General features: G+C 40.9%; 1 protein-coding gene across 1 annotated transcript in view; it reads right to left on the bottom strand.

Annotated features, from left to right (window-relative positions):
• Positions 1–27,108, bottom strand: part of vwde (von Willebrand factor D and EGF domains) — a 38,613-nt gene extending 11,505 nt beyond the window's left edge. The window contains exons 1-22 of the mRNA XM_067450786.1: positions 26,765–27,108; positions 24,387–24,577; positions 24,071–24,302; positions 22,653–22,718; positions 18,262–18,494; positions 18,095–18,184; positions 17,867–17,996; positions 17,387–17,607; positions 16,678–16,751; positions 15,826–16,102; positions 15,480–15,676; positions 12,278–13,164; positions 11,295–11,431; positions 11,062–11,208; positions 10,887–10,991; positions 10,045–10,159; positions 9,617–9,867; positions 7,506–7,725; positions 7,242–7,379; positions 6,351–6,446; positions 6,124–6,267; positions 5,624–5,992 (exon numbers count right to left, since the gene is read on the bottom strand). Of these exons, the coding sequence (XP_067306887.1) occupies positions 5,624–5,992; positions 6,124–6,267; positions 6,351–6,446; positions 7,242–7,379; positions 7,506–7,725; positions 9,617–9,867; positions 10,045–10,159; positions 10,887–10,991; positions 11,062–11,208; positions 11,295–11,431; positions 12,278–13,164; positions 15,480–15,676; positions 15,826–16,102; positions 16,678–16,751; positions 17,387–17,607; positions 17,867–17,996; positions 18,095–18,184; positions 18,262–18,494; positions 22,653–22,718; positions 24,071–24,302; positions 24,387–24,577; positions 26,765–26,843 (4,399 nt within the window). The 5' untranslated portion in view covers positions 26,844–27,108. The remainder of the gene's footprint in view (positions 1–5,623; positions 5,993–6,123; positions 6,268–6,350; positions 6,447–7,241; positions 7,380–7,505; positions 7,726–9,616; positions 9,868–10,044; positions 10,160–10,886; positions 10,992–11,061; positions 11,209–11,294; positions 11,432–12,277; positions 13,165–15,479; positions 15,677–15,825; positions 16,103–16,677; positions 16,752–17,386; positions 17,608–17,866; positions 17,997–18,094; positions 18,185–18,261; positions 18,495–22,652; positions 22,719–24,070; positions 24,303–24,386; positions 24,578–26,764) is intronic.
• Positions 27,109–27,591: the final 483 nt, after the last annotated feature.

Genomic DNA, 27,591 nt, shown 5'->3' with positions numbered 1-27,591 from the left:
GGAGACGGACTGTTGATGCGAGACCCTGAGTTATCCGGAACCCGGAAGTGAGTGACCCGGAAGTGAAACTGAGACTGAGCATATGAGAAAAGAGACACACACTGAAGTGTGCACGTTGAGATTGAGTTTAAGAATAAAAAGCATCAACAGTCCTGCCGACCCCCGTGTCCTCTTCCTTCCTTATTCTATCGAACTTGTTACACTGGTGCCGAAACCCGGGAAGGAAGCAGGACAGCGCCGCCGCCATGACAACGCCCTCCGCCTCGCCATTTGCGGATGTCATCAACTCCCTCGCGGTCCTCCACCAGGAACACCATCAGGCATTGCTGGACCTTCGGACTGAACAGGAGCGCCGCTTCGAGGCGATCGTCCAAGGCCAGCAAGAGGACCGCGAGCGGTTCCGGAGCTGGATGGACCGGGAGGTTCGCGCCGAGGCCGCTGGGCGGGCCAGCGCACCGGTGCACGTGCCCCTACAGAAAATGGGGCCGGAAGACGACCCGGAGGCCTTCGTCGATTTGTTCCAGAAGGCCGCGGAGGCCTGCGGGTGGCCCCGGGCACAGTGGCCGGTGCGCCTCATCCCCCTGCTATCCGGCGAAGCCCAGGCGGCCGCACAACAGCTACCGGTCGCGAACCTCCTGGACTACGACGATCTAAAGAGGGCCATACTTCAGCGGGTCGGCCGGACCCCCGAGCAACACCGCCAGCGTTTCCGTTCCCTGGAGTGGGGTGAGTCCGGTCGACGCTTCGCCTTGGCCCAACAGCTCCGGGACGAGTGCCGCAGATGGCTTCTGGCCGGCGGCAGCGACGTGGACCATGTTGTCGATCTGGTGGTGCTGGAGCAGTTTATCACTCGGCTCCCCAGGAAGACCGCCGAGTGGGTCCACTGCCACCGGCCCACGTCGCTGGAGACGGCCATCAACTTGGCGGAGGACCATCTGGTGGCGTGCCCGGGGGTCGGCGAACCCCCACTAACTTCTCCCTCTCTCTCTCCCCCTTCTCTCTCTCTCTCTCGACCTGTCCCTCTCCCCAGGTCCCGCCCTCCAGGCCCTCCTCGCGTCCCCCCCAGAGGCCGGGGTGGGATGGGCCCTGGACCGTCTGGGAGTTCGCGGGTCCCGCCCAGGGGGGCGGGGCCGCTGGGGATGGGTAGTGACATTGGATCCGGTTCCGCCCCCTTTCCGCGCTCAGCCTCCAACCCACTCCCCGCCGCCGGGGGATGGACATCGGAACAATGATCCGGATCCCGGACGTCCAGCGGACCACCCCCGATCAAGCAGGAGAGTACCAAATTCCTGTAAGTATCAAGGGGGGTACATATCAGGCCTTGGTGGATTCAGGATGTAACCAAACCTCGATCCATCAAAGCCTGATGCAGCCTGGGGCATTGGATACAAGCCGCATGGTTAAGGTGCGGTGTGTGCACGGGGATGTGGTGGAATATCCGGTTGTCCCAGTCACGATACAGTTTAGGGGGAAAAAGCATAGTGTTGAGGTGGCGGTTAGTCCCCACCTCCGGCATCCGCTAATTCTGGGGACGAATTGGCCCGCCTTTTCGGCGTTATTGGGGTCGTTATGCGCGGATGCCGCTTGGGGAAACAAGGCTAGGAACGGGGCGGTGCGAGTGCAGGTTGGCGAGACTGATACGGGACCCTTGGGAACTGCTTCAGAGGAACCGAGCGGGGTGGAGAGACTGATTCTCTCGGACCGCGATGACTTCCCTCTGGAGCAGTCTCAAGATGAGACTCTAAAACATGCTTTCCAACAGGTCCGCACTATCGACGGTCAGTCCCTCCAACCCGCATTGCCTGTCACGTATCCTTATTTTGCCATAATTAAGGATAGGTTGTATCGAGTGACCCAAGACGCTCAGACAAAAATCGATACAACCCAGTTGTTAGTACCAAAGAGCCGCCGGGAAATGCTTTTCCAGGCGGCTCACTCTAACCCGATGGCGGGCCACCTGGGACAGGCGGCCACGCTGAATCGTTTAATGACCCGATTTTTTTGGCCAGGCATTCATGACAATGTGCGCAGGTGGTGCGCGTCTTGTCCTGAATGTCAGTTGGTGAACCCACTGGCCGCCCTACCATTAATGCAGGTCCCCTTCGAGAGAATTGCGATGGACCTCATCGGGCCATTAGAGCGATCCGCACGCGGACATCGTTTTGCGCTAGTTATCGTGGACTACGCAACACGGTATCCGGAAGCAGTGGCTCTCCGCAGCATCTCGGCGAAGAGTGTTGCGGACGCACTGTTTCGTTTAATCTCCCGGGTGGGGATTCCAAAAGAAATCCTCACTGATCAAGGCACGGCGTTTATGTCACGCACGTTAAGCGAATTGTACGGATTATTGGGCATTAAATCCATTCGCACCAGCGTCTATCACCCACAAACAGACGGCTTGGTCGAACGATTTAATCGCACTCTTAAATCCATGATCCGTAAATTCGTACAGGAAGACGCCAAAAATTGGGATCGGTGGTTAGAACCCCTCTTATTTGCTGTGCGCGAGGTCCCGCAAGCCTCCACGGGGTTTTCCCCCTTCGAGCTTCTCTACGGGCGACAGCCACGGGGGGTGCTGGACGTCCTACGAGAAACTTGGGAGGAGGGGCCTTCGTTGGCCAAAAACGAAATTCAGTACGTCATGGACTTGCGAACAAAACTCCACACATTGGGGCGGCTATCTAGGGAGAATTTGTTGCAAGCCCAGGACCGCCAGAGCCGGTCATATAACAGGGGTACTAAACTACGCAAATTCACACCGGGAGAGAAAGTGCTCGTTCTACTCCCAACGTCAAGCTCAAAATTAATGTCAAAGTGGCAGGGGCCGTTTGAGGTCGCACGGCAGATAGGAGAGCTCGATTATGAAGTGATACGATCCGATAGGAACGGGGCACGTCAAATATACCACCTCAATCTGCTCAAAAAATGGAATGAGGTGGAATCGGTGTTGTTGGCAACGGTGATCGGGGGAGAGGATGATCTCGGGCCAGAGGCGAGCATTAAAGCGCAATCAGTCGCGTTGGCCCCGGGGGGAGATCACCTCTCACCGTTACAACTCGCTGATTTGTCGAAATTGCAGGCGGAGTTCGCTGACGTGTTCTCGCCCCTACCGGGACGTACCGACTTGATTCAGCACCATATCGAGACCGAGCCGGGCGTGGTAGTTCGCAGCCGGCCGTATCGCTTGCCTGAACACAAGAAAAAAGTAGTTCAGGACGAATTAGGCGCAATGCTCGACATGGGAGTAATCGAGGAGTCCAACAGTGACTGGGCGAGCCCGATAGTTTTGGTCCCCAAAACAGACGGCTCGGTCAGGTTCTGTGTGGACTACCGCAAGGTGAACGCTGTGTCGAAGTTCGACGCGTATCCAATGCCACGGGTTGACGAGTTGCTTGATCGGTTAGGCACGGCTCGATTTTATTCGACACTGGACTTAACAAAGGGCTATTGGCAGATCCCCTTGTCTCCATTGTCCAAAGAAAAAACAGCTTTCACCACGCCGTTTGGATTACACCAATTTGTCACGCTTCCTTTCGGCTTGTTCGGGGCGCCCGCAACCTTCCAGCGGCTCATGGATAGGATTTTGCGTCCCCATGCTGCATATGCTGCTGCGTACCTAGATGACATAGTGATTTATAGTCACGATTGGCAGCGGCATATGCAGCATGTGAGGGCGGTCCTGAGGTTTGCTGAGGAGAGCGGGGCTCACGGCCAATCCGAAGAAGTGTGCGATTGGGCGGGTGGAAGTAAGGTATCTGGGCTTCCACTTGGGTCATGGACAGGTGCGTCCCCAAATTGATAAGACTGCCGCAATTGCAACCTGTCCGAGGCCCAAGACCAAAAAGGAGGTAAGACAGTTCTTGGGGCTGGCGGGATATTATAGATGGTTTATACCAAATTATTCGGACCTCACCAGCCCTTTGACTGATCTTACTAGAAAGGGGCTACCAGATACGGTCCAGTGGACGGAGCCGTGTCAACAGGCTTTTACCCAAGTAAAGGCTGCTCTATGTGGCGGGCCGCTGTTACACTCCCCTGACTTTTCTCTCCCTTTCTTGTTGCAGACTGACGCGTCGGACAGGGGGCTGGGCGCAGTCCTGGCCCAGGAGGTGGAGGGGGGAGAGCGGCCGGTGCTGTACATTAGCCGTAAGCTCTCCAAGAGGGAAGCTAAGTACAGCACCATAGAAAAGGAGTGTTTGGCCATCAGATGGGCCGTTCTCACTCTCCGCTATTACCTCCTGGGGCGGGAGTTCACTCTCTGTTCGGACCACGCTCCTCTCCAATGGCTCCACCGCATGAAGGATACCAACGCGCGGATCACCCGTTGGTATCTGGCTCTTCAGCCGTTTAAGTTCAAGGTGGTCCACAGGCCGGGTGCTCAGATGGCTGTGGCCGATTTCCTCTCCAGAAATGGGGGGGGGGGGGGGGGGGGGGGCTGCAGGCCGGACGGCTCCCCGGCTTGAGTCGGGCGGTGGGGGTATGTGGCAAGGGGGGCGTGGTTCAGCGAGGTCTGCAGCGGGAGAGAGGGCCGCGGGACGAGCGGTAAGTGAGTGGGTTGGACGCAGATTAATAACACCTGTCTCTTGTTCTAGTAATGAGCGCGGAGACGGGATAAAACACCAGCGGAACCGGAGACCAAGGAGAGAGGGAGACGGACTGTTGATGCGAGACCCTGAGTTATCCGGAACCCGGAAGTGCGTGACCCGGAAGTGAAACTGAGACTGAGCATATGAGAAAAGAGACACACACTGAAGTGTGCACGTTGAGATTGAGTTTAAGAATAAAAAGCATCAACAGTCCTGCCGACCCCCGTGTCCTCTTCCTTCCTTATTCTATCGAACTTGTTACAGCCACGTAAAATCACAGAGCAGGGTCAGCGGATGCTAAGGCGCACAGTGTGCAAACGTTGCCCACTTTCTGCAGAGTTAATAGCTACAGACCTCTAAACTTTGCATGGCCTTCAGATTAGCTCAAGAATAGTGCGTAGAGAGCTTCATGGAATGGGTTTCCATGGCCGAGCAGCTGCATCCAAGCCTTACATCATCAAGTGCAATGCAAAGTGTCAGATGCAGTGGTGTAAAGCACGCCGCCACTGGACTCCAGAGCAGTGGAGACGTGTTCTCTGGAGTGACCAATCAGCTTCTCTGTTTGGCAAGTCTGGGTTTGGCAGTTGCCAGGAGAAAGGTACTTGCCTGACTGCATTGTGTCAAGTGCAAAGTTGTGAATCGGGGAGTATGGTGTGGGGTTATTTTTCAGGGCTTGGGCTTGGCCCCTTAGTTCCAGTGAAAGGAACTCAACACTTAAGCATGCCAATACATTTTGGACAATTTCATGCTCCCAACTTTGTGGAAACAGTTTGGGGATGGCCCCATCCTGTTCCAACATGACTGTGCACAAAGCAAGGTCCATAAAGACATAAAGATGAGTGAGTTTGGTGTGGAGGAACTTGACTGGCCTGCACAGAGTACTGTTCTCAACCCGATAGAACACGTTTGGGATGAATTAAAGCAGAGACTGTGAACCAGATCTTTTCATCCGACATCAGTGCCACACAAATGCGCTTTTAGAAAAATTCCCATAAACACACCTTGTCATGCCACATTTATTAGGATAAATAGCTCACGTTTGCAGGTAATTCCATTTCCTTTATAGCCGTGTGGACAGCTTCCACATCTGAAGGAGTCAGATGTGGCTTCACATGGTACTCCAGAAAAACAAGGGGAGTCCGCACAGGTTCGGTTGTCCTCAGCATGTTCAGGGTTAAATTCTTCTTCATTCAGCTTCTCTTTGGTTGAACTGCTTTTTGCTTTCGTGTTGGTCCAGTCTAGGCTGTGTGTGGTGGTCTTCCTATCAACAGATGAGGTCCACTTGTTGCTAGGAGGAGATCTTTCAGCTCCAATAGAAGGTTCTGCTGACTTCCCAGTGGAAGAAGATGTGGCCAAGGAGGAAGTGACATCAGAGAGTTTGTCACCCTCCCTCGATAGTATCTGTCCTGCAAAATAATAAGGGTAAGAAGGTCGAGTCTGAAGAAAAATCTACAAAAACACAAAAGCTATGTATACTGGTTTCTCATTAATAATGTTACTCATAATGATAATGTTTGTATGAAGAAAAGTAACTGACTGTTTTCTGTCCTTGACGTGCATCTTTGTCCATTGCCGTAGAGCCCAGAGGGACACGGACCGCATATGTAACCAGCAGATGTGTATGTGCTCTCAAAGCACTGGACTCCAGGATAACAGGGCTGACTGGCACACGGGCTCTGCCCTTCAGAGGCATATAAGTACATATTTACAGTAATCACACAAAAACTGTTTTTGAAAAACTGTATCATTATTTATTATTCCTACCTGGAACAAGCTTGGGTTTGAAGGAGTTGGGGTTAATAATCTCACTTTTTGAGGTAATTTTATGACTCCCTTCATCAATTTTATCCACTGTCTTTCCTAAAAAAAAAAAAAAAAGAAAAAGAAAAAAGAAAAAACAAGTAAATTACGAAATAAAGTCATAATAATGATGCAAAATGTCAATTTTTCCCCAAATTTTCTCCTGCCTTAATTATGACTGTATTTGTCATTAGTTTAATATCATAAAAACTATTTTTTCATAATTATTCCTTTCTATCTCATAATTTCACCTTTTTGTAAACAGACAATTTTATCAAAACCAAATTTCTACTTTTAATGTTAGAATTGTTTTGTCATATTTTCGACTTTGTCAAGTCTTTTCACCTCACAATTTAGACTTTTGTCATAAATCTTCTCGTAATTTTTAGTTTCTCTGACACAATTTACCAAAGCATGATTTTTCTTTCTTATGTGGCAGAAATGTACTTCCATAGTACCAATCCTTTTGAATTGGTAAACTTGTGTATAAACTCAGCAAACTGAATTATTATACTCATAGTAATGTTTAAAATCTTGGTACAAATTGGTTCAAATTACTAGACAGCATGAAATTTCAATGTGAATACTGTTATTGTGCACAATATATTTTAAAACTGCTAGTGGCGCAATATCAGGTTAACATTACTTTCAGCAGCCACAAAATGGATGGTGCTTGAGAAAGGATTATAGTCAAAAATGACACGATTTACTTAAACACATTTATGATTAGAATTGACTATTCATGCTATTTCAAAAAATAAAACCCTTTTTGTAATATTTCCTCATAATGTTAAAACATTCTCTGACAGACTATTTGATCATAAACCTGAAAGTAAGTATAAGATATGGGCGTACGGTTGCAGGTCGTCCCATCTCCGGTGAGGTATTCAGGGCATGGTCCACACACAAATGAGCCCATCGTATTTCTGCAGGAAACACCTGGGTAACACGGAGCTGATAAACACTCATCAATGTCCTCATCGCAGATTACACCTGTAGAACACAGCAGCAGGAAGCTCTCAAAACGTGATCAACAACTACACCAATATTAAAACAGATACACTTCTACATGAATTGATTGTTTTTACAGTATTATTTCAGGTGATCAAGTGAACTGACCTGTGAATCCCTCTGGACAGTGGCAGATAAAAGAGTTTAGTCCATCCACACATGTGCCTGTGAGGCATGGGTTTGACCTGCAGTCATCGACATTGATTTCACACCTGTCTCCCTCCAAACCAGCAGGACAAACACACAGGTATTCACCAGATCCCGGGGGGAAGTTAATGTTAGTCACACAGGACGCTCCATTCTGACAATCACAGGGGTGAGCTGACACCTGGGAAATATAATATGAAACCATACAGTTATGGGAAAATGTTAGAACACCCTATTAAATTACCCTGGAAAATGACAGACAACCTAAGACCTACATCTCTCTAAAGGCCTCATGTTAAATGTTAAAGTTCATGACAGCACAATTAGAAAAAGATGGGTCAAGTATGGCATGTTTGGAAGGGTTGCTAGGAGAACGCCTTCTCTCATGGCAGTACGGCTTAGGTTTGCAAACTTGCATGTGAACAAACCATAATACGTATAGAACAATGTCCTTTGGACAGTACCAAGTTTGAAAACAGCATTGGTGAAAACAAAAAGAGCATATCAGCACAAACATCTCATACAAAAAGTCAAGCATCCTGGTGGAGGGGGATGATTTTGGGCTTGTTTTGTAACCACAGGACCTGGGTACCAGCACAAACATCTCATATAAAAAGTCAATCATGCTGGTGAATGAGGGATGATTTTGGGCTTGTTTTGTAACCACAGGACCTGGGCACCTCGCAGTCATTGAGTCTACAGAGAACTTCTCTGTATACCCAAGTATTCTAGAGTCATATGTGAGACCATCTGTCCGACAGCTAAAGCTTGGCTAAATTTGGGTCATGTAACCGGACAATGATCCCAAGATCACCAGCAAATCTACAACAGAATGGTTGAAAAAGAGTTTTGTTCACTTTGGATAACTAAATAAACTGCACTAGGGTTCTTCAACATTCGACCTCCCGTGGGTCATTCGTTTCAGAAAAACCTCAACAAACTGAAGCAATGATTTTAAGAGTGGACCAAAATTCCTCCAGAATGATTACTTCAAGTTATTGCTGCTAAAAGTAAATCTTCAGGCAATTGAATGATAGGGTGTCCTAACTTTGTCACCCATGGTTTTTGACTTTATTTTTGCTAAATAATAATGACACAGTGTAATATCTTATGTGTTGTTGTTCATCTGAGGTTTTAATTTCCAAATTTTAAGAACTGCAAAGCACTAGATGATTTTTTTATTATGTCCTGATGCAGAAAACCATGGCATTTAATAGGGTGTCCTAACATTTTCACATGACTGTATATGAAGGATATATAACACACTACCATTCCTAAGATTGGGGTTGGCAAGATAAAAAAAAAAAAAAAGTTGTATTATTTTTTAAAGAAGTCTAAATTTTATTTGATCAAAATACAGTAAAAACAGTAGTATTGTGAAATATTATTACAATTTAAAATAATTGCTTTCTATTTTAATATATTACAAAAATTAATGTATTCCTGTGATACAAAAGCTACATTTCTAGTTCTCATTATGCCAGTCTTCAGTGTCACACGATCCTGCAGAAATTTCTAGTATGCAGACTTGTTGATCCAGTAAAATTTCTTTACAATGTTGAAAACAGTTGTGCTGCTTAATACTTTTGTGTAAACTGTGATAAAGGATTATTTAATGAAGATTAAGTTCAAAAGAACAGCATTTATTTTAAATAGAAATATTTTGTATTTTGTGATATTACTAATGTCTTTGCTGTCAATGCATCCTTGCTGAATAAAAGTATTATATATATATATATATATATATATATATATATATATATATATATATATATATATTATATATATATATATACATACATATATATATATATATATATATATATATATATATATATATATATATATATATATATATATATATATATATATATATGAATAATTACATCAAAAGTTACATCGATCTAATGGTAAAGAAATGCTTTTGGAAGCCATTTGGCACCCCCCTGTGGACAACAATAGAGGCACTAAATTGAAAATTGTACTTCAGCAGTTTATAGCCTTCAGAATGATCTGTAAGACTTTTCAGGTTTGTAGAAGCAACATTTAACCAGATGGTTTCTAGAGCTCACCTTCACTGCAGCATGTGTCTCTGCATTACAGTCATCAGTTACAACCAGTTCAAAGGTCACTGGTGTGATGGACAGAGCTTTCCAGATGAGCAGACCAGCTGGAGAAAGAACCGCGTCTCTGGGCCCTGACTCGAGTGTGAAGAGAACCGCAGAGCCCTCTGGATCCGTGGCTGAGAACTGATAGACGAAATTCTCTCCGTAAAATGTTTTCAGACTGACCTGACCCGCGTGAAACACCGGTGGCTCATTTTCTATGAACACACACAGAATATCAGAACAAGGACTGTGACACGACAACATCAGTCACATTATGTACATTTGGAAAATACATATATAACATTTTATTTCATAATAACATGAAAAAACTAGTAAGATCTCTAGGTTTAGGAAATATAGGAAATAGGAAATAAAGACCGGTATGAACATACTCTCAGCAATGGACCAGCCGTATTTGGAAAGATCTGGTCTGCATGTCAGACAGGGGCTGCTCAGGCTGTGATTCCCCTCCTCATAACACAGTCCATCAATGTTACATGTTCTTTCCTGAGGGGATATTCAGGGAAAACTTTTGTAAACTCTAAAAATTATTATAAAAGTAATGTTGAATTGTTCCCGTCGCCTTCTTCCCTGAAACTTTAACATTGTTACACATGCTTATCTCAAATGTTTCTTCTTACTGCACCGTAGAGTGTGAGAGAGCCCCATTTTTAGAGAACTGAACAATGCCAGCTTTGTTTGACCCTGAAATTATTTTGCTGTACATAATTACAAGGCTGAAGGTGAAATTGTTTCCTGTATTTAAAAAGTCTAAGCACACGTATTTAGAAATGATAAATAACAGTGTAAGTAAACATTTCAAGATAAAACGTGCACTGAATCTGGGTCAACTGATCAAAAAATGTTTAACCAACAAACACCTTTAAACAAATTACAAACAGATCATGGTTGAAAATTGCTTTTTTTTTCTTGTGAAATGGTTTACAGTGATGTACACTACCATTAAATCTTTGAGGTCAATAAGCTATTTTGCGTTATATTTTTGAAAGACGTTTTTTATGCTCACCCAAGCTGCATTTATATAATTAAAAAAGTAAAAAAGGAACTTGGACAGAATATGGACATCTAGATCTTTAAAAGGACTTTATTAATTTAATATCTAAATGTATTAATGAAATAATTAAATATTAATTAAATTATATTTTTGATTAATAGGACCTGGAGTGCTGCATCCAAACCATAACAGAACTGAATGAGAATGGATAGCACAGACCTTTAGGGTGCAGATAACCGAGGTGCTGACTGTACAAATCTGGCATGTGCCGTCAAAAAGAGTCAGTATCTTTGCATTGCTGAAGCTGTGTCCATCATTAGACACCTAGAGGACATAAACAAACACATTAATGTCATTTTCAATCCTTTTGAATGCCCTTTAGTGACAAACTCACTTTGATTTGCCAGCGCAAGACTGGTTGGTGTGTATTGGAAGAGGATTGTGGGTCGTCCACAGGGAGCTGGCACTCTAATGAGGATGAACTCTGGAAGGAGGCGCGCACCAATCGAGCATCATCCAAAGACCATTCACCATTTACTATCTATGTAGACAGAACAATACGTATTCAGGTTCATTTTAATTTATCTTCATACCCAACTTAATGCTTGAGTGTCAATGTGCTGTCACCTTTTCCTTCACAACTTCACACTTGAGCTTGTAGGACTTTTTAAAGCCTTGACCAAGAACCCTAACAGAGGAACAGACACCATAACGGACATCACACAGTCCTCCGTTCTCCAGTTCTGTGATCTCTGGAGCCTCATCTGCATCGGGAAAACAGATTAACTGGCTAAAAACGAATGAAATGCACATTAAAGTCTTCTGGATTAACATACATATCCATTTACTCATTTGCAAACACTGCAATGATTTTACAAAAAAAGACGTTCTAGACAATGTAGAGATAATCGTTTAGATTTTTTTGTTTATCTTCTCCACTTGAGATCAGTTTGATTCCTTAGAATTTGTCATTGAAGCATAACATATTCATTAAAAAAAAAAAAATCATAATTTTAGCCACTAATTTATATGAACGTATAAAGAGAAGCGTATATTTTCGGGGCTGTAACTTGTTTTTTTTACTTCAAGTGATATTATACATTTATATAAGTATATAATACTAAAACCCTCTTTCCTCCTCTATTTCTCCTTTCTTCTTCCCTTTTCTGGTTTTTGCTACTCTGAGCGGTATACAAATCTTGGTATTTGGGGCACTTTTTGTGTTTCTTTGCCTCTTCTTGACGGATCGCTTCCTGTTCTCCTGAGTTGTAAGTCGCTTTGGATAAAAGCGTCTGCTAAATGCATAAATGTAAATGTAAATGTAAAACTTAATACTAAAATGAAAATAAAAAATAAAAGCGAACTGAAAATACTTTAAATAAATACATTTACTATAATACTATAAAAATAATACTAAAACAAAAAGTACAATATTTCATGCAGGCTTATAAACCATGCATTCAGAATTCAATATTTATTGGAAAAAAAACTTAATAATTAAAATAAATTAAATCAAAAATAATTTGAGACAAGGGTATAGCATGTCCCAATGCAGAACATGTGAACTCATATTTCAACTATATAAAGTATCCATATACTGACACACCCACCAGACACCTGGCTGCAGTCGTAAGAGCCAAATCCAGGGAAGCACGAGCAGCCCCACTCTGTGCACTGTCCATTCCCGCTACACAGGCTCGGGCACCTGAGGGAAGCCAGGACATCCTGGTTCTCCATCCTCCTGCCAACGTCCTCTACCACCCTCCTCTCACACTCATTCTCCAGAAGGGGAACAGTGGCTCTTATCCAGGCCTGGTCGTCCTTTAGTTGTTGGTCTATCACACACATTTCCAATGCCTGCTCCAGCATCTGGCCAAGGACACGCCCACAACCCAACCCCACCGTGGAGTTCCTCAGGGTTCCCTCGCAGAGCCTCCGGACCTCGGATTCCGTCAGGCCTGACTCAGTAGGCCAGGATGGTACCAGGGGTTCAGGTGAATTAGATGAAGAATGGTCCTCTGGGAAATTATACGTTGACTCCAGGTTTGACTGCTGTGTAGATGATCTGGAGTTGTAATATCCACCTTGACGCCTGCTTCGGCTTGTGACACGTCTCTGAGTTTGGGATCTCTGAGGGTTTAGAACACGTCTTTGACTCTGGGATCTTTGGGGATTCATAACGCGTCTCTGAATTTGGGATCTCTGAGCGTTTGTTCTGCTTCCCTGAGCTGGACGGTGTTTGGTGGGCCTGCCGGGAGGAATGGACGTCTCTCTATGAAGTGGGATAGACCTGATATAGTCAGCAGTTACATCCAACGTAGGGATGATGGAGGGAGATTGGACGCGGCTAGAGGAAGAACACTTAGAGGAAATGGTAGACTGGGGCCATGCTCCGCTGGTTGACTGATGTTTCTCTTGTTGACACTGGCAGTACTGGAGACTGGAGTTGCTTTCATAGACGGGGATCTTGTCAAACAAGCTGTTACTGGGTGCCAACCTGGTTTTAAGGAAGCATAATAATTCATGAGGGATGCACAACAAATCACCACCATATCGTTAACAGATATTTGTATATATTGATATACTGGATAAACACTATTCTTCAAAGGTTTGGGGTAAGTAATTTTTTTTTTAAATAAATAGTTTTATTCAGACTTTTGCATCTTTACAAAATATTTCAATTTTAAATAAATGTTGCTCTTTTGAACTTTAATAATTCATAATCATGGTTTCTACAAAAATATAAAGGGGCACAACTATTTTCAACATGGAATATTAATAAAGAAATGTTTCTTGAGCATCAACTCAGCATTTAATCAGCATATTAGAATGATTTCTGGAGGATCATGTGAGACTAAAGAAATGGTGAAAAATCAGAAACATAGAAAGTTATTTGGAATTATAATAATATTTCACAATATTATTAATTTATTATAAATTGTATTTTGTCTCAAATAAATACAGCCGGGGTGAGCATGAAAGACTTCTTTCAAAAACAAAAACAAATCTTGAAGTCACAGTTATGCTCATTTTTTAGTTTTGTTTTCACTCTGTCTGCTTAGTTCCCGTTTGCCTGTGTTCTCAGTGTCTTTGGTTATTTTGGTACCCTCTTGTTTGTTACTACAGTTACTCATCAATTTCCTCGTTTTCTACACCTGTGTTTATCCAATCATCTTTGTTTGCTTTTAGTATTTATATGCCTGTTTCATTGCTCCATTGTCAGTAGGAGTAGTAGTAGTAGTATTTGAGTTTATTGCCATATAACTGCATCACCGGCTATTACATGGCAGATACAAATTAAACATATAACAACATAATATATCTCCTTTGTCGGTTGTTCTGACTTTTCTGACATTTAACTCACTAAGGACCCTATCATACACCTAGCGCAATGCAGTCCCAGGCACAATGCTAATGTTTTTTGCTAGTTTAATGTTTTTAGGTAGCCTAGAAATCTAGACGCACTCTAGCGGCAGCAAATTTAATTTGCCCGCAAGTGTGGTCTAGCAACTCTCAATTCCTATCTGAGCTGTATTCCTCAGAATCTGGACGGCCCAATCACATCGTGTATAGAGTCGGTGGGCGGGGCCATAATGACGACGGCCGAGTTGCGTTTGCGTGCTTCTAGTAACACAGAAACTGGCGAACGGCGGCGGTCTTTCGAATCAGCTCTGCCCGCGCCTCCGGAAGACTTAGAGTTAAGCTTTGCTCTGAGAAAAGAACAAAGAACGGCACTGAAGTCATTCTTAAAAAGGGAAGATGTGTTCGGAGTTTAGCCGACCGGATACGGTGAATGTTTAATCAGTCAGCGAGCTCCCCTTCACCGTCGTTGCTCCGGTTGGTGTAGCGCAATCCTATCGCGTGCAGAGGGAGTTTGAAAGACAACCGTTTATCCCGCCCCTCGGATTGAGCCCTGTCTATGGTGAGTTTCCAGACCAAACATCTTGATGTGGGTCTGGCTTGTCAGGCTAGTTTTTAGGTTGTTTAAATACCAAATGCACTCGCGGCCTTCGGTTCGCCCATGGTCTAAACGAGGTGTGTTCAGGCATATTGTTCTGGCGTTGCTAGTTTGAGGCTACAGAAATCGACTGCACCACTGACCAACAATGTATTGCTGTGTTTTTGTGTTATTTATAGGGTGCGTTAGTAATATGCACCCATAGGCGGGAGCACAACGTGCATACACTCTGCTTATTACACACACAGGGATGCGCAGCAGCACACAAACATTAAATATTAAAAATAAAAGGATTCCTCTCTGGAGAAGCGTTCAGTCTTTCCAATCGAAAATTCCGTCATGTGAATAGCGAATCCACTCTGGCGCAATCCATGATGAGAGATAAGACTCTGATTGGTTTATTGCACGTTATGCCTAAAACACACCCATGACTCATTAAGAGACTATGTACAACCCTTTTGGACCATGCACCTGGCACACCGACCATCCGTCGTTAAACTAGCAAAAGTGGATTAGGACCTAAGTGCATCTGCGCCGTGCGCTTTAGACTATGCACTCAGATTATTATAATAGGGCCCTCAGTGTTTATCCATGTGAAGCCTAAATTCAATTGTAGCATTTAAAACTATTGATTTTAGTTTTTATATTGGTTTTATTTTTAACTACACAAAATAACATTTTGCCCATAAAATATTTTCATATCAACCATAAGTTTGTTATTGGTGCATCCCTAAAAAGAAGCTAAGGCAAGCAACACAAAAATTTCTGCTCATACTTACATTTGTGAATGTAAATAAACCCCACAATAGTATTACAATTTGAATATTGATCTAATTAAACAGGGTGAGTCTCACCTCCATGCATTTATAAAGGTGTTGCTGTCCTCTACAGTCTCTCCACCCTCTTTGTGGTAGTCATTCATTGGCTGTCCATCAAAGGTTCCACACAGGCCTTCAGTGTGGCCTTGATCAGAGCCCGGGGCCCTTACAGACAGACTCATTCCCCAATCAGCCACATCCGCACGCACAAATGCCCCAGACAAGAACATAATCTGGACAGAAAAAGCTTATATTTATCACTTTATATGGACTAAGCAGTATGTATAATGCAACTCTATTATCTTGAACATGTTCTAGTCATCATGTTTATCAAACTTTACAAGAAATAAGCAAAAATGCATATACACCCAATAACACTCACTGTGACTTTGCGGCCCTGGTAGGACTCAGTAACATGGATGCCACTTTTTACCAGATCTCCATTCTTGACAGAGAGACGTGGCTTTGTCTCTCCCACCAGCCCGTTACACATGTCATAAGTGACCACATAACTACCGTCCCTGGCTGCAAAGCCACAGACACACGAGGTGGGATGGGCGGTCATGCTGGCACATTCCCACTGTCGCACATGCACTTCAAACGGTCGAGCGGTGCTCCTGTACAGTACAAAAGTGCCTAACTGGTAGTTATCATACCTCCTGTAAAAAATAAAATAAAAAAGAGGTTTTAAAGGTTTAGTTCACCAAAAAATTAAATACAAATAAATTACCCATAGTACTTTCATTCATCTTAAAAACACAAATAAAGATATTTTAAATTAATCCCAAGCGATTTCTGTCCCTCCATTGACACAGCTACCACTTTGATGCTTTGATGAGTTTGTAAAACTAACCTAAATGTATTTATTTTTTTGTTTCTGAAGAGACTTGATCGCTTTATATAATGAACAGATTGAATTTAGGCTTTTATTCATATATGAATCAGAAAACATAAACAGAAGCTCAACCGAACTTGCTTAGTGCACGATAACAAACTTTCTAGTTTGCGGCATACGAGCGTCCATTTACCACAGCTGATGTGTGCCTTGATGAATGCTTAAATAAAATAAAAGCCTAAATTCAATCTGTTAATCATATAAAGTGATATATATATATATATATATATATATATATATATATATATATATATATATATATATATATATATATATATAGGTCCTCTTCAATACATCAACTTTTATTATTGGACTATAGTTTGAGTGTAGAGTTTTTACCTGCCATCAAATGTAATGACGTGAGGGTCCGTAAAAGTGTAACAGTGACCAGGTGGAACATCCCTCACAAAAATCTGAGAAGAAGGACAAGTATATGTATACATACATACATACATACATGTATACATATGAATACACACAAATATATATGTACATATATAAATATGTTTTACCTAGTATTCTAAAGATGCATTTACACTTATTTTCTTGGCAGATGTTTTTTAACAATAAGCCATTTGATTATATACATACTATATATGAATATGCTTGCATAGTGACCTGACCATGTTTTGAGTCTGTATTTTTTCTTTAATTGCTATCTAATCAATTAAAGAATCTAATGTGACCCTTTACACCACAGACTGAACAAAATTAGACAATGCTTGGTAATTGGTTGAGCTAAATTGGTACTACTTAATTGTTACTTAAATGTACCGGCTGATCAGTTGATGGTAATCCATTGCATACCTTTCTATCAGAGTTATCTGACATTATCAAGACAAATTCTTGTCAAATTTTATTAGCATTTTCAAAACTATAGCAAAATAAACTAATAATGTGAGAAAATGTTGAAGGTGTCTGAATAAATTTTGATTTGACTGTATATATATATATATATATATATATATATATATATATATATATATATATATATATATATATTCTTAACCATATATAATATATAACATACATAATCAATAAGGCCCACCTGCACATTTTGAGGAGCGTACCCATTCCAAAGGAAGTTGGTGCTGATTATGGGTTCGATGTGTATTTCTGTGCTTCTGTCTCCATCATTCCATATATCAGTCACTGCGCTATAGTGCACAGATGCCTGACTACAGAATCCATTATGACAAGGGGTTTGAAACAGCTTGACCTCACAGGAAGACAGGACTAAATCAACACCCAGGTCCTTCTCACCTGCCACTGGAGAGAAGTCTTTTAAGTAAAAATGTTCAGTTATGGGTGATGGTGCAGTTGTAATCAGAGCATAAGGGACATTTCTGACATGTAAATATTTATGATAAAATGATGAATCACATAAAAGTTCCTTGCATATACAGAAATGAAAATAGGATTCTGGGTGACAATGCAAAAAAACTTAATGGTCTACAAATATAAATCAACATATGACTTGTATATTTTTTTAATATACATTTTGTTATGTTTGAATTTTTGACTCCACCTTGACTACTGGTAGTAAGATGCAAAGGCAAAGTGCATCTCTCTGAGGAACATGGTAAAGGTACAGTGCTCTCCACTGTCAGTTTATATTCTTTCCCGTCTTCTGAAATAGACACAGCTTGTGGTTTCATCTGGAAAATATGCATAAAAAATAAATATAGCAGAAAACAACTCTTAACTAACACCTGCCCAACAAACTGTATTTCACTGGATGAGAATTGAGACATACTTGGATCCCTGCATAAAACTCTTCACTCTCCACAGGAAGGCTTTGGATATTAGGAGACTCCAGAAAAAAACTAGTGCATCTGCAATGGATCTGAGACATAGATATATAGGTTAAGATTCAAAAATATGAATTAAAATGTATGTGAATACTGAATATAAAGTGGTTACCCTGTCTCCCAGCCGCAGGTTGATCCCATCCAGCTCGATAAGAGCAAACGTCTCTATTGTGGTGTCTTTCCTGAGCTCTTCTCTGTTGCCTTCGGGTGAGAGTCGCCACCATGTCACTACATATCCCAGAGAGCTGTTCCCACTACTGTCATCAAACGAACACTTCAGGTACACACTGTTGTCGGAGAGCTCAGCAACAATCAGTGGTAATGCAGAAGAGGGAGGCTGTAGTTCTGAGGGATACATTACAAATACTGCATATACATGTACATTTAGTTTAGGGTCTAATTCACACTATTAACTATTTTGCTTATTAGCATGCATATCGCTAGGATATTCAATTAGTACTAATAAAGCACACGTTTATGCCTTATTCTGCATGACCATATAAACACTCAATATCATACCCAATCAAAAAATGTAGTTACTAGAAAGAATTGGACCGTATTCTAAAGTGTGATGAAAAACCCTCTATGCATTATGCTATAACCATGAACTATTTTTTTTAAATACGTTTTTATTACATGAAATAGCTTCAATCATACAAATCAAAACAGATTTTTGAAAAATGTCATGCCATTTGGCAATGCTGTACCACAATGTAAAATGGTCAAAAAAGTTGGTTTTCTATCAAGAATTATTTTCTATTAAAATGCACATTTAGTACAGATTTATATACTTGGAACCTATGCAAATCAAAAATAAGTAGATACCTATATTTTAACCTTCAAAATGGCAAAACTCATCTTCAAAACTCATTCTCTCCCTCATCACATGGAAGAGCTAACTCTGCACTCTTCCTATTGCTTTTTTCATAAAATATTGCTGTTTTCATTTTCTGAAAAGAAGAAATAATTTGGTTATTTATATATAAATACAAATAAACTGAAAACGTACTGTCTATTTATAACTGCAATTATATTATTGATGCTACTATGTATAAAAAAATCCCGATAGAGAAAAACATCACTATAATTCCACTGTGGTACAGCATTGGAAACATACCCATTTTTTCGTAGCGGTACAGTGTGCAGGTAATATTTTCTCAATTTACAGAAAAATTATGTTAAACAAAGTTGATTTGTGAATAGAAACATATAATTTACATTCCAAAGATTATGCAAAAAAAAAAAAAAATCTTTGATAAAAAAATCTTTGATAAGGGATGATTTAGAAATTAGACAGGGGAAAGATTGTTTTGGAGAGACATTCAAATGTCCTTTTACTTAAAAACAGCTCATCATTGGCTACCTTAAGGCCTGCCTTTTTAATTCCCATAGTGCGATATATATTGTATTGTTTCCTGAATAACAAGGAAATGAGTAGAAACTAATTGTTGCAATATGGCAACCAGGGGTGGTAAGTAATCAAGTAAAAATACTTTGATACTTTACTTAAGTATTTTTTTCGGGGATCTGTACTTTACTTGAGTATATTTTATTTGCATATACTTTTACTCTTACTCCACTACAATATTAAAGGCAAAGTTTACTTTTTACTCCAATACATTTCCCCATGCCCGCTCCAAGTATTAAGTATTTATATCACTTGATTTCCAAACCGGTCTGGTCATTCATGGATGATCCAGTCGGGTATAGACTTGGAAAAGCTGACAAGTCAGGTTTGCCACACTAACGTTAGCTCAGTGTTTCCCCAACTTTTTTATTTTGCGGCACAAAATTTACTATGAAAACATCAGTAACATTTTTCAATACAGGTGCACTATTATAATTCATGCCTAATGCACAGATAATCATGAGTTAATGTATTACTAATGAAGAACTAAACCATTTATTAATGATTACTGCATCAGCAACTAATGAACATTCTCTATGATTAATAGATTAAGTAACATATGAATTGCTATTAATTAAATATGACATCAATAATTCCCTAATAACATATTACATTAACTAATAATGTAAATTCATGTAGGCTATTCAAAGCCATGCATTCCGACTCTCGGTTGTCTGTTTAATTAATCATTAATCATAACAATTGGCAAAATTATAGTATGACTTTACTTGAGCCCCTTTCACACTGCGATTCCGGCAAATACACGGATAATGCGACCCAGCATTTGTTCCCGGGCCACTAGATTTGGTCCATTCACACTGCCAGCGAAATACCGTAATATGTGCGCTTTCACACACAATGCTTAACGGTCCTGGGTCGAGTTGACATGTGACATCCTGATGTGACGTATAATGGCGAGCGATCTCAGCTTCAGCGCGGATAGTAAGGAGCTCCGCCTCCGTGGTCTCGACTTGTGTCCAGTTTGCGCACATTTCTGCTTGTTTAATTTTAGTTTCTTTTGTATACGAACACTCTCTGCGTTTAAAACACCGACGAGCTCTTCTGGCACTGCAGGGTTGTGTTATTGAAGAAACAAGCTCTAGGAGTCGCACGATAACTACGTACACGTTGCGGCATTAGTTTCGGCTTTTGTTCACACATTGCTCGTCCCGGGTCGAATACCGCAATATTACTAGGTCCCCGACCCGGGTCGAATTCAGTAATCAATCCCGGGACGTGGTTGCTTTCACACAGAAGGCGACTCGGCAATGTTCCGGGAATATTGCGGGTCCGACGTGCAGTGTGAAAGGGGCTTTGTTGAGGCACATGACTATTAACTAATTGTTATGTAATATGTCATTGTGGTTATGGCTTTTGAATTAATTTTGAATTAGTGTATAGTATCTTGCTCCTCATCTGTTTTATGGAGATAATGTTATGGAACACTTTAGGGCTGTAACTATACACCAAACCCACGATTCGGTTCGTATCACGATTTTTGACCCACGGTACGATACAAACCTCGATATGGGGGGGACAAAACAGTTTTATTCTGTACAGTATTTTGTAGCCTATTTTGCCGTCAATACCATATATCTGTATGGTCAATAGGCTACTGCCGACATTTTCTTTGCGGTACCAATAGGCAATATATATTTAACATGAAGTATAGGGCCTCCTGTACATCAATACCAACAGAAGCGCCGCGTCAGACACGCTTCTGGTGTGCAAAGAAAGAGAAAACGCCAGCAGCCGCCCCGCGGATGACACGCAACAGAAACGCCACGCTCACACCACGTTGCCAGCCGGTTGGGGAAGCTTCTTGAAACACTTACGGCAAATTGTGTGGGTCTTTTCAACTACACGATTGCCATCCTTGTTCTCCACCGGGTAGCTGAAATGTTGCCATACTGCTGACTTAAAAGTTGGACCTGGACAGGAAGGATAATTCTGGGAGTTGGAAGGGGTGTGTCGCAATTCTGCCTTCTCACATCGCGATACAGGTTCGTGGACCTGCGTATTGCGATTTCTATTTCATATCGCATATCGTTACAGCCCTAGAACACGTCTATTTTAAGTTTAACCCCTATACTGCGTTAAGGTGCTTCATTGTCTCCTATTAATTGCAAATCTAACAAATTCTTAATTGCAGTATCTAATCTTATCATTTGTTCAATTAAAGCATTGCATATCAGTCCCAAAAGATTTTATCTGCTTAATTATTGATATTTACAGTTAATTTGAATATTTACTTTTTACTTTCGGTACTTGAGTACGTTTTAAATCTGATACTTTTGTACTTTTACTCAAGTGATGTTTGAATGGAGGACTTTCTACTTTTACTGGAGTATTTTTTTATTTAGGTATATATACTTTCACTCGAGTATAACTTTTGAGTACTTTTACCACCTCTGATGGCAACTCTGTACCATAAAGGGTTAAGTCATTAAAGCCAGAGGGTAACAGATTTCTGTAAACTCTAATGCTGCCTTTTCAGATTTGGGGAAACTGCTGTATGTCCATTACTGTTTACAAAATCAACATGTTTTCAACTCATTCAACATGAGTATGAAACAGCAAGGTTTATGCATTACCATAGTGAATTCGGAGAACATTAAAACCATTTTGTGTGAAATAGAGGGGGGTCACTGGTTTCAGGCCAAACTCTTAATCATCATGTTTCTTTCACTTCCAAGACATGCTTCATGACGCCTGATGAAGAAAACTTATAAAAGTAAGTTTGGTGAAGGATTCCACTAGAAAGAAAAGTAGACAAGAGCCTCTGTTTTGGGGCCTAAGACCAGGAGAAGGATCACTTGTGATCAGCTGCCAAGGCGACGCTCCATGCCACAGTTAGAACACAAAAACAACACAAATACACAAACTTCTGCTAGATTCATTAGCAGGATAACATGGGGGCAGGAACATTCCAATCATATGATTACCAACTCTAGACTGTTTTAGTGCCTGGGTGACAAAGAAATCTGGGGAACCTTTCAGATAATATGTAGCAGTTCATTTTACTGTATTTCACAAGCATGGTATATATGGTGATGAAGTTTTAAAATATTGGTGGACAAGTATGGACTACTTACCACTGCAGGTTCCATCGCTATTCCTTTGTCTCCCATTACAGCTGGTTTGATTGGATTCTGACATCTCTGTGAATATAATAAAATGTAATGGTGAGTCTCTTTTTGAACTCGTTATGGAGAGTATGCACGTGACGTCACCGTCAGGCGGAGTGACTGCGGTTACACCCGCCGAGTGGCAAAAAGACTGAGTGGCAGCATTGGTTTTGAGTGTGAATGCTGTGAAAAACACAAATACATTTAAAATGAGCTTTGAGACTGACGGTACAAATAAATTTGACAAGAAATCGTAGGTATATTTTTACAGACTGTCGAAAGCTACAGAATAGAGAAGCAAATGGATCGATGCAATTCACAGAAACAACTGGACTCATGTGAAATGTGGATTCGCAGTTATCGTCTTGTGTCAGCATGCTTCTTCAGTGACCAGTGCGCTCCTCCTAATGACCAACTAACCGGCTTGGCTTTAAATGTACAGTCCGCCCTTATAATTATCCCAAAGATTAATCAGCGCAACAGGCTGCCAATGACTCAAATCAAAACCAAACTATGACTCATTACCTGTGCTAAAAGCCACCAATATTAGTTGATAACAGTTGACAATTGCGTACAGCGTAAAATGCGGGCGCTTCAAACAGCCGTGTTTAAAGTGCAATTGCAAATAGCTCACGTAATAAAATTATGAATAGAAAAATAAGTACAAAATCAAAAAGTATCCTCCTTCTAGTAATTAATACACTAAGCAATACAGCAAATACAGAGTATTTCAAAAACACTTACTTGCGACTCGTGCTTCTTCACTGACTGGTGCGCTTCTCCTAGACCTACATATATTGGTCCTCCTAGACCTACCTATATTGTATTTATAAAATGTTCACAGGCAAATTTGCCTTATGTATTTCCCCAGGGTGGAAATCAGGCTCATATACATGTCAGGAAACACAATTCCTGGCTGAGTGTAGACATTCCTTGTGGAATAAAATGTATAACTGTACCTTTAAGAGTACACAATTTGTCCTTAGGGTACAATAACACCACTGTTTTCCACTACTTAGGGGCACAAAATGTACCATACCAGCTACATCCACTAGACAATTTTGTCCTTTTTTTTGTCACTGGATTTTTTGGTATGTTGTAATAAACAATATTGAGTCTAACCTTAAGTTTAAATGGATAATTGTTTGTTCTGCTAGTGTTTTAGCAGTTTCACCTATTTAATCCAGTCATGCAGCAGTTCTTTTGCCACTCAGTCCAGCTAAGGAGGCGTGTTCTGACGAGAAAGTGACGTTAATGCATACCCTCCATTGCTTTTCAAACACCACACTTTGAATAGCATGATTTCTGTCTTTTTTTTTTCAAAACCTTTGGGATGCATAATCATGCTAACATTTCGAATAGGCCAGTGAGGTTCATCGACTTGCCTTCAGCGCAATATCCCATGCATCCTTGCGTCGGTTGGAGTAAGTACACATAAAAGTCCCCGCAATTGCGTACGGTGACAGGCAGGCGAAAAAGACAGCAGTCTTTACTGCCGCTTCCGAGGAACTGCCAGGTAGCGCAGGCCGTCATCTGCTTGACCTCTAGAGGGCGTGGGAGAGTCTCTCCCTCGGCCAGGGAGAGCCACACTGGGGCTTGTGTTCCACACTGATTCACCTGTAGGAGTTACCGTCATATAGAAACATAACATAAAGGAACCATTGTTCAGCAGGCTGGACTGATTACACAGATGTACTGTACCTCCACACATTTGGTGGGCATACGGGCCGGCTTATCAAAGATCTGGAACTGATACCATCCAGGAGAGAGTGAATGATCACAAACGAGCTCCTGCAGGGCAGACTGGAGCAGCTGCTGTGAGCTGAACCTGGTGCTTCGGTACGGGCTCTGAAGAACAGTATAACCCCCACGACTGCATTCAGAGGGCTCCACTGCAATAATACACACAAAAACACACTTAGTTTTGCTCAAAAAAACAAATATAACATAGACGTATGGAATGTGTTTATATAATATGTGTTTATAAAATATGTTTATCTAATATGCTGATCAAGGAACATTTTTATATTATCAAAACAATTGTGCTGCTTAGTGTTTTTGTGGGAACATTTCAGGGTTCTTTGAGGAATAGAAATGATATCCTTTGCAGTCTATCCTGAGATATGTGACCCTGGACCATAAAACCATCAAAAGGGTCAGTATTTTAAAATTGAGATTTATACATCATTTGGAAGCTGATAAGTTTTACTTTGATGTATAGTTTGTTAGAACGAGACCATATTTTGTAAAAAAAAAAAAAAAAAATATTAATATTGTGAATATCCCCTTCAAGATTCTCCAAAATTAAAGGGATAGTTCAGCCAAAAATGAAAATGTGATGTTTTTCTGCTTACTCAAAAAGTGCATCCAAAATGTAGGTGTCTTTGTTTCTTCAGTAGAACACATATTAAGATTTTTTAATGCCAACGGTTGCAGTCTGCCAGACATTATGCATGTGAATGGTTAACAACTGAGAGTAAAAAAAAAAAAAAAACATGCTTAAACAACATGCACAAAGAGCCCTGTGGCTCATGACGACACATCTTAAGACACAAACCGATCGGTTTCTGTGAGAAATCAAACAGTTTTTATGTTTGTTTTTTTTGTTTTTACCTCATATTCAGACAGATCTCATCTAGTGTTCCCATCCATCATTACTTCAGTCTGGTAAGGTCAAAATGGCGTGATATATATTATGTAGATGCCTCATTCGGCAGATCTGCACAAGCACTAATGAGAAATATATATATATATATATATATATATATATATATATATATATATATATATATATATATATATATATATATATATATATATATATTTCTCATTAGTGCTTGTGCAGATCTGCCGAATGAGGCATCTACATAATATATATATATATATATATATATATATATATATATATATATATGATCGCGACAGTTTGACCCTACCAGACAGATGGGAACACTAGATGAGATTTGTTTGGATATGAGGTAAAAAGAAAATAACATAAATACTGTTTGATTTCTCACAGAAACCGATCGGTTCGTGTCTTAAGATATCAATGTGTCGTCATGAGCCACAGGGCTCTTTGTGCATGTTGTTTAAGCATGTTTTTTTTACTCTCATAGAGTTGTTACCCATTCACATGCATTATGAGTGGCAGACTGCAACTGTTGAAGTTGAAAATCTTCATTTGTGTTCTACTGAAGAAACAAACACACCTACATTTTGGATGTTTAAGCAGATAAACATCACATTTAAATTTTTGGGTGAACTATCGCTTTAAGTATGTAGTCTGTTTACGGTAGGACATTTACAAAATATCTTCATGGAACATGATCTTTACTTAATATAATCCTAATGATTTTTGGCATAAAAAAATAATAATTTTGATAATTTTGACCCATACAATGTATTGTTGGCTATTGCCACAAATATACCCGTGAGAATTATGACTGGTTTTGTGGTCCAGGGCCCAGGGTCAATTACTTTATCTTTTGCTGGCAATGGGAGGGTGTAGATGAAAAAAGGCACAGTGGCAATATGACATGCTCGATTATCTAAGATGGATCTTTACTGCACCGCTTACAAGTATCAAGTTTGATGAAAAGACCAAATTCAGATGAGCAATGCATGATAAAAAAAGCCACATAAAGTAAACATAATTTATAGCAGTATCAACGTGCAAATCACGTCAGGTCATGTGATGTCAACAAGGCGCTATCCGCTCCATGTAGGTCAGAATGGGAATTTATTTAAAATATTTGTATTGTTAATTTGCTAAATTTAATTTCTTAAAGGGTAGCCTAAATATTTTTAAATAAATAAAAAAAAAATACTGAGGTGTGATGACCATTTACAACATAGCCTAAGCCTACATTAATAAATTGATATAGCTTACACAATAATAACGAATTGCATAATAAACTAATCGAATTAATTGCAAACTGCTAAAAAAATATATATAAAAACTGCAATAAAAAAAAAATAAACCAATCAAAACTGTTGTCCAACATTTTCTATATAGTCTTGCCTAACCATAAGAGTTAAATGTAACCGATTGCATTCAGTCCGGGTATCTATCCACTTACCTTTTTGACAACTGACAGTGTTGTTTAGCATAATGAATATAATAGCAAGGCAATACTCCACACAGATGTTTAAATGCATTTTCGTCTTAATGCTCTTTAGAAAAACCTCAAGAGCGTGCCCAAACCGATAACACAATCCAGGTTAATATTCCGACCGACGAGTCCCGAAATTAAAGCTGGCAAAGAAATATCTGATGTGTCTTCAGCGGTCTTTGAAGCGAACAGCGAGTGTTTCATGGGCTGCTGTCCAGACCACACACACCTCCTCCCGCTGGAGCATCTCGAGCTACAGTAACTGTCCCGCTTCACCCTAACCTTTTCAGTTAAATACTAATAAAAACAGCATTTTCACGATGATAAGTTTAAATAATCATGATGAATGTATTTAATCACATTTGTAAACAACGTCCTACAGTGGTGGGTGGCGTCATTTCCACCACAGCGACCAAAAGTTCCCCCCCAAAAGTTAGTGTAGCCTTCTTATTATTACCAAGGAAGTGTGGTTGTCAGTAAAGAGAAGTATGCTCGCAATGAAATGAGAAATTGTTTGATTTGTGAGGAAAATAAAGAAAAATTCTGTTAAAGTATATAGCATACTTGACATGTATTAATCACGAACTGAATCACGAAAATCACGACATAGCCTACTAACATGTATTAATAGGTGTTGTTCTCTTCTTTTGAGTTTTGAGTGCAATTTGAGTGCAAATGTTAGGCTATTGCAAATATAGTTTTTTAGTGACTCTTTGTTGTTAGAAAAAGTTGTGTGTGAAAATTGTGTTTTCAAAATGTCCACAGGGTCAGAAGACAGAAGTGCACACAGATGA

Source organism: Pseudorasbora parva, chromosome 8 (genome assembly GCF_024679245.1).
Source record: "Pseudorasbora parva isolate DD20220531a chromosome 8, ASM2467924v1, whole genome shotgun sequence".
Lineage (NCBI taxonomy): Eukaryota > Metazoa > Chordata > Actinopteri > Cypriniformes > Gobionidae > Pseudorasbora > Pseudorasbora parva.
This window is presented reverse-complemented; position numbering and strand designations above follow the sequence as displayed.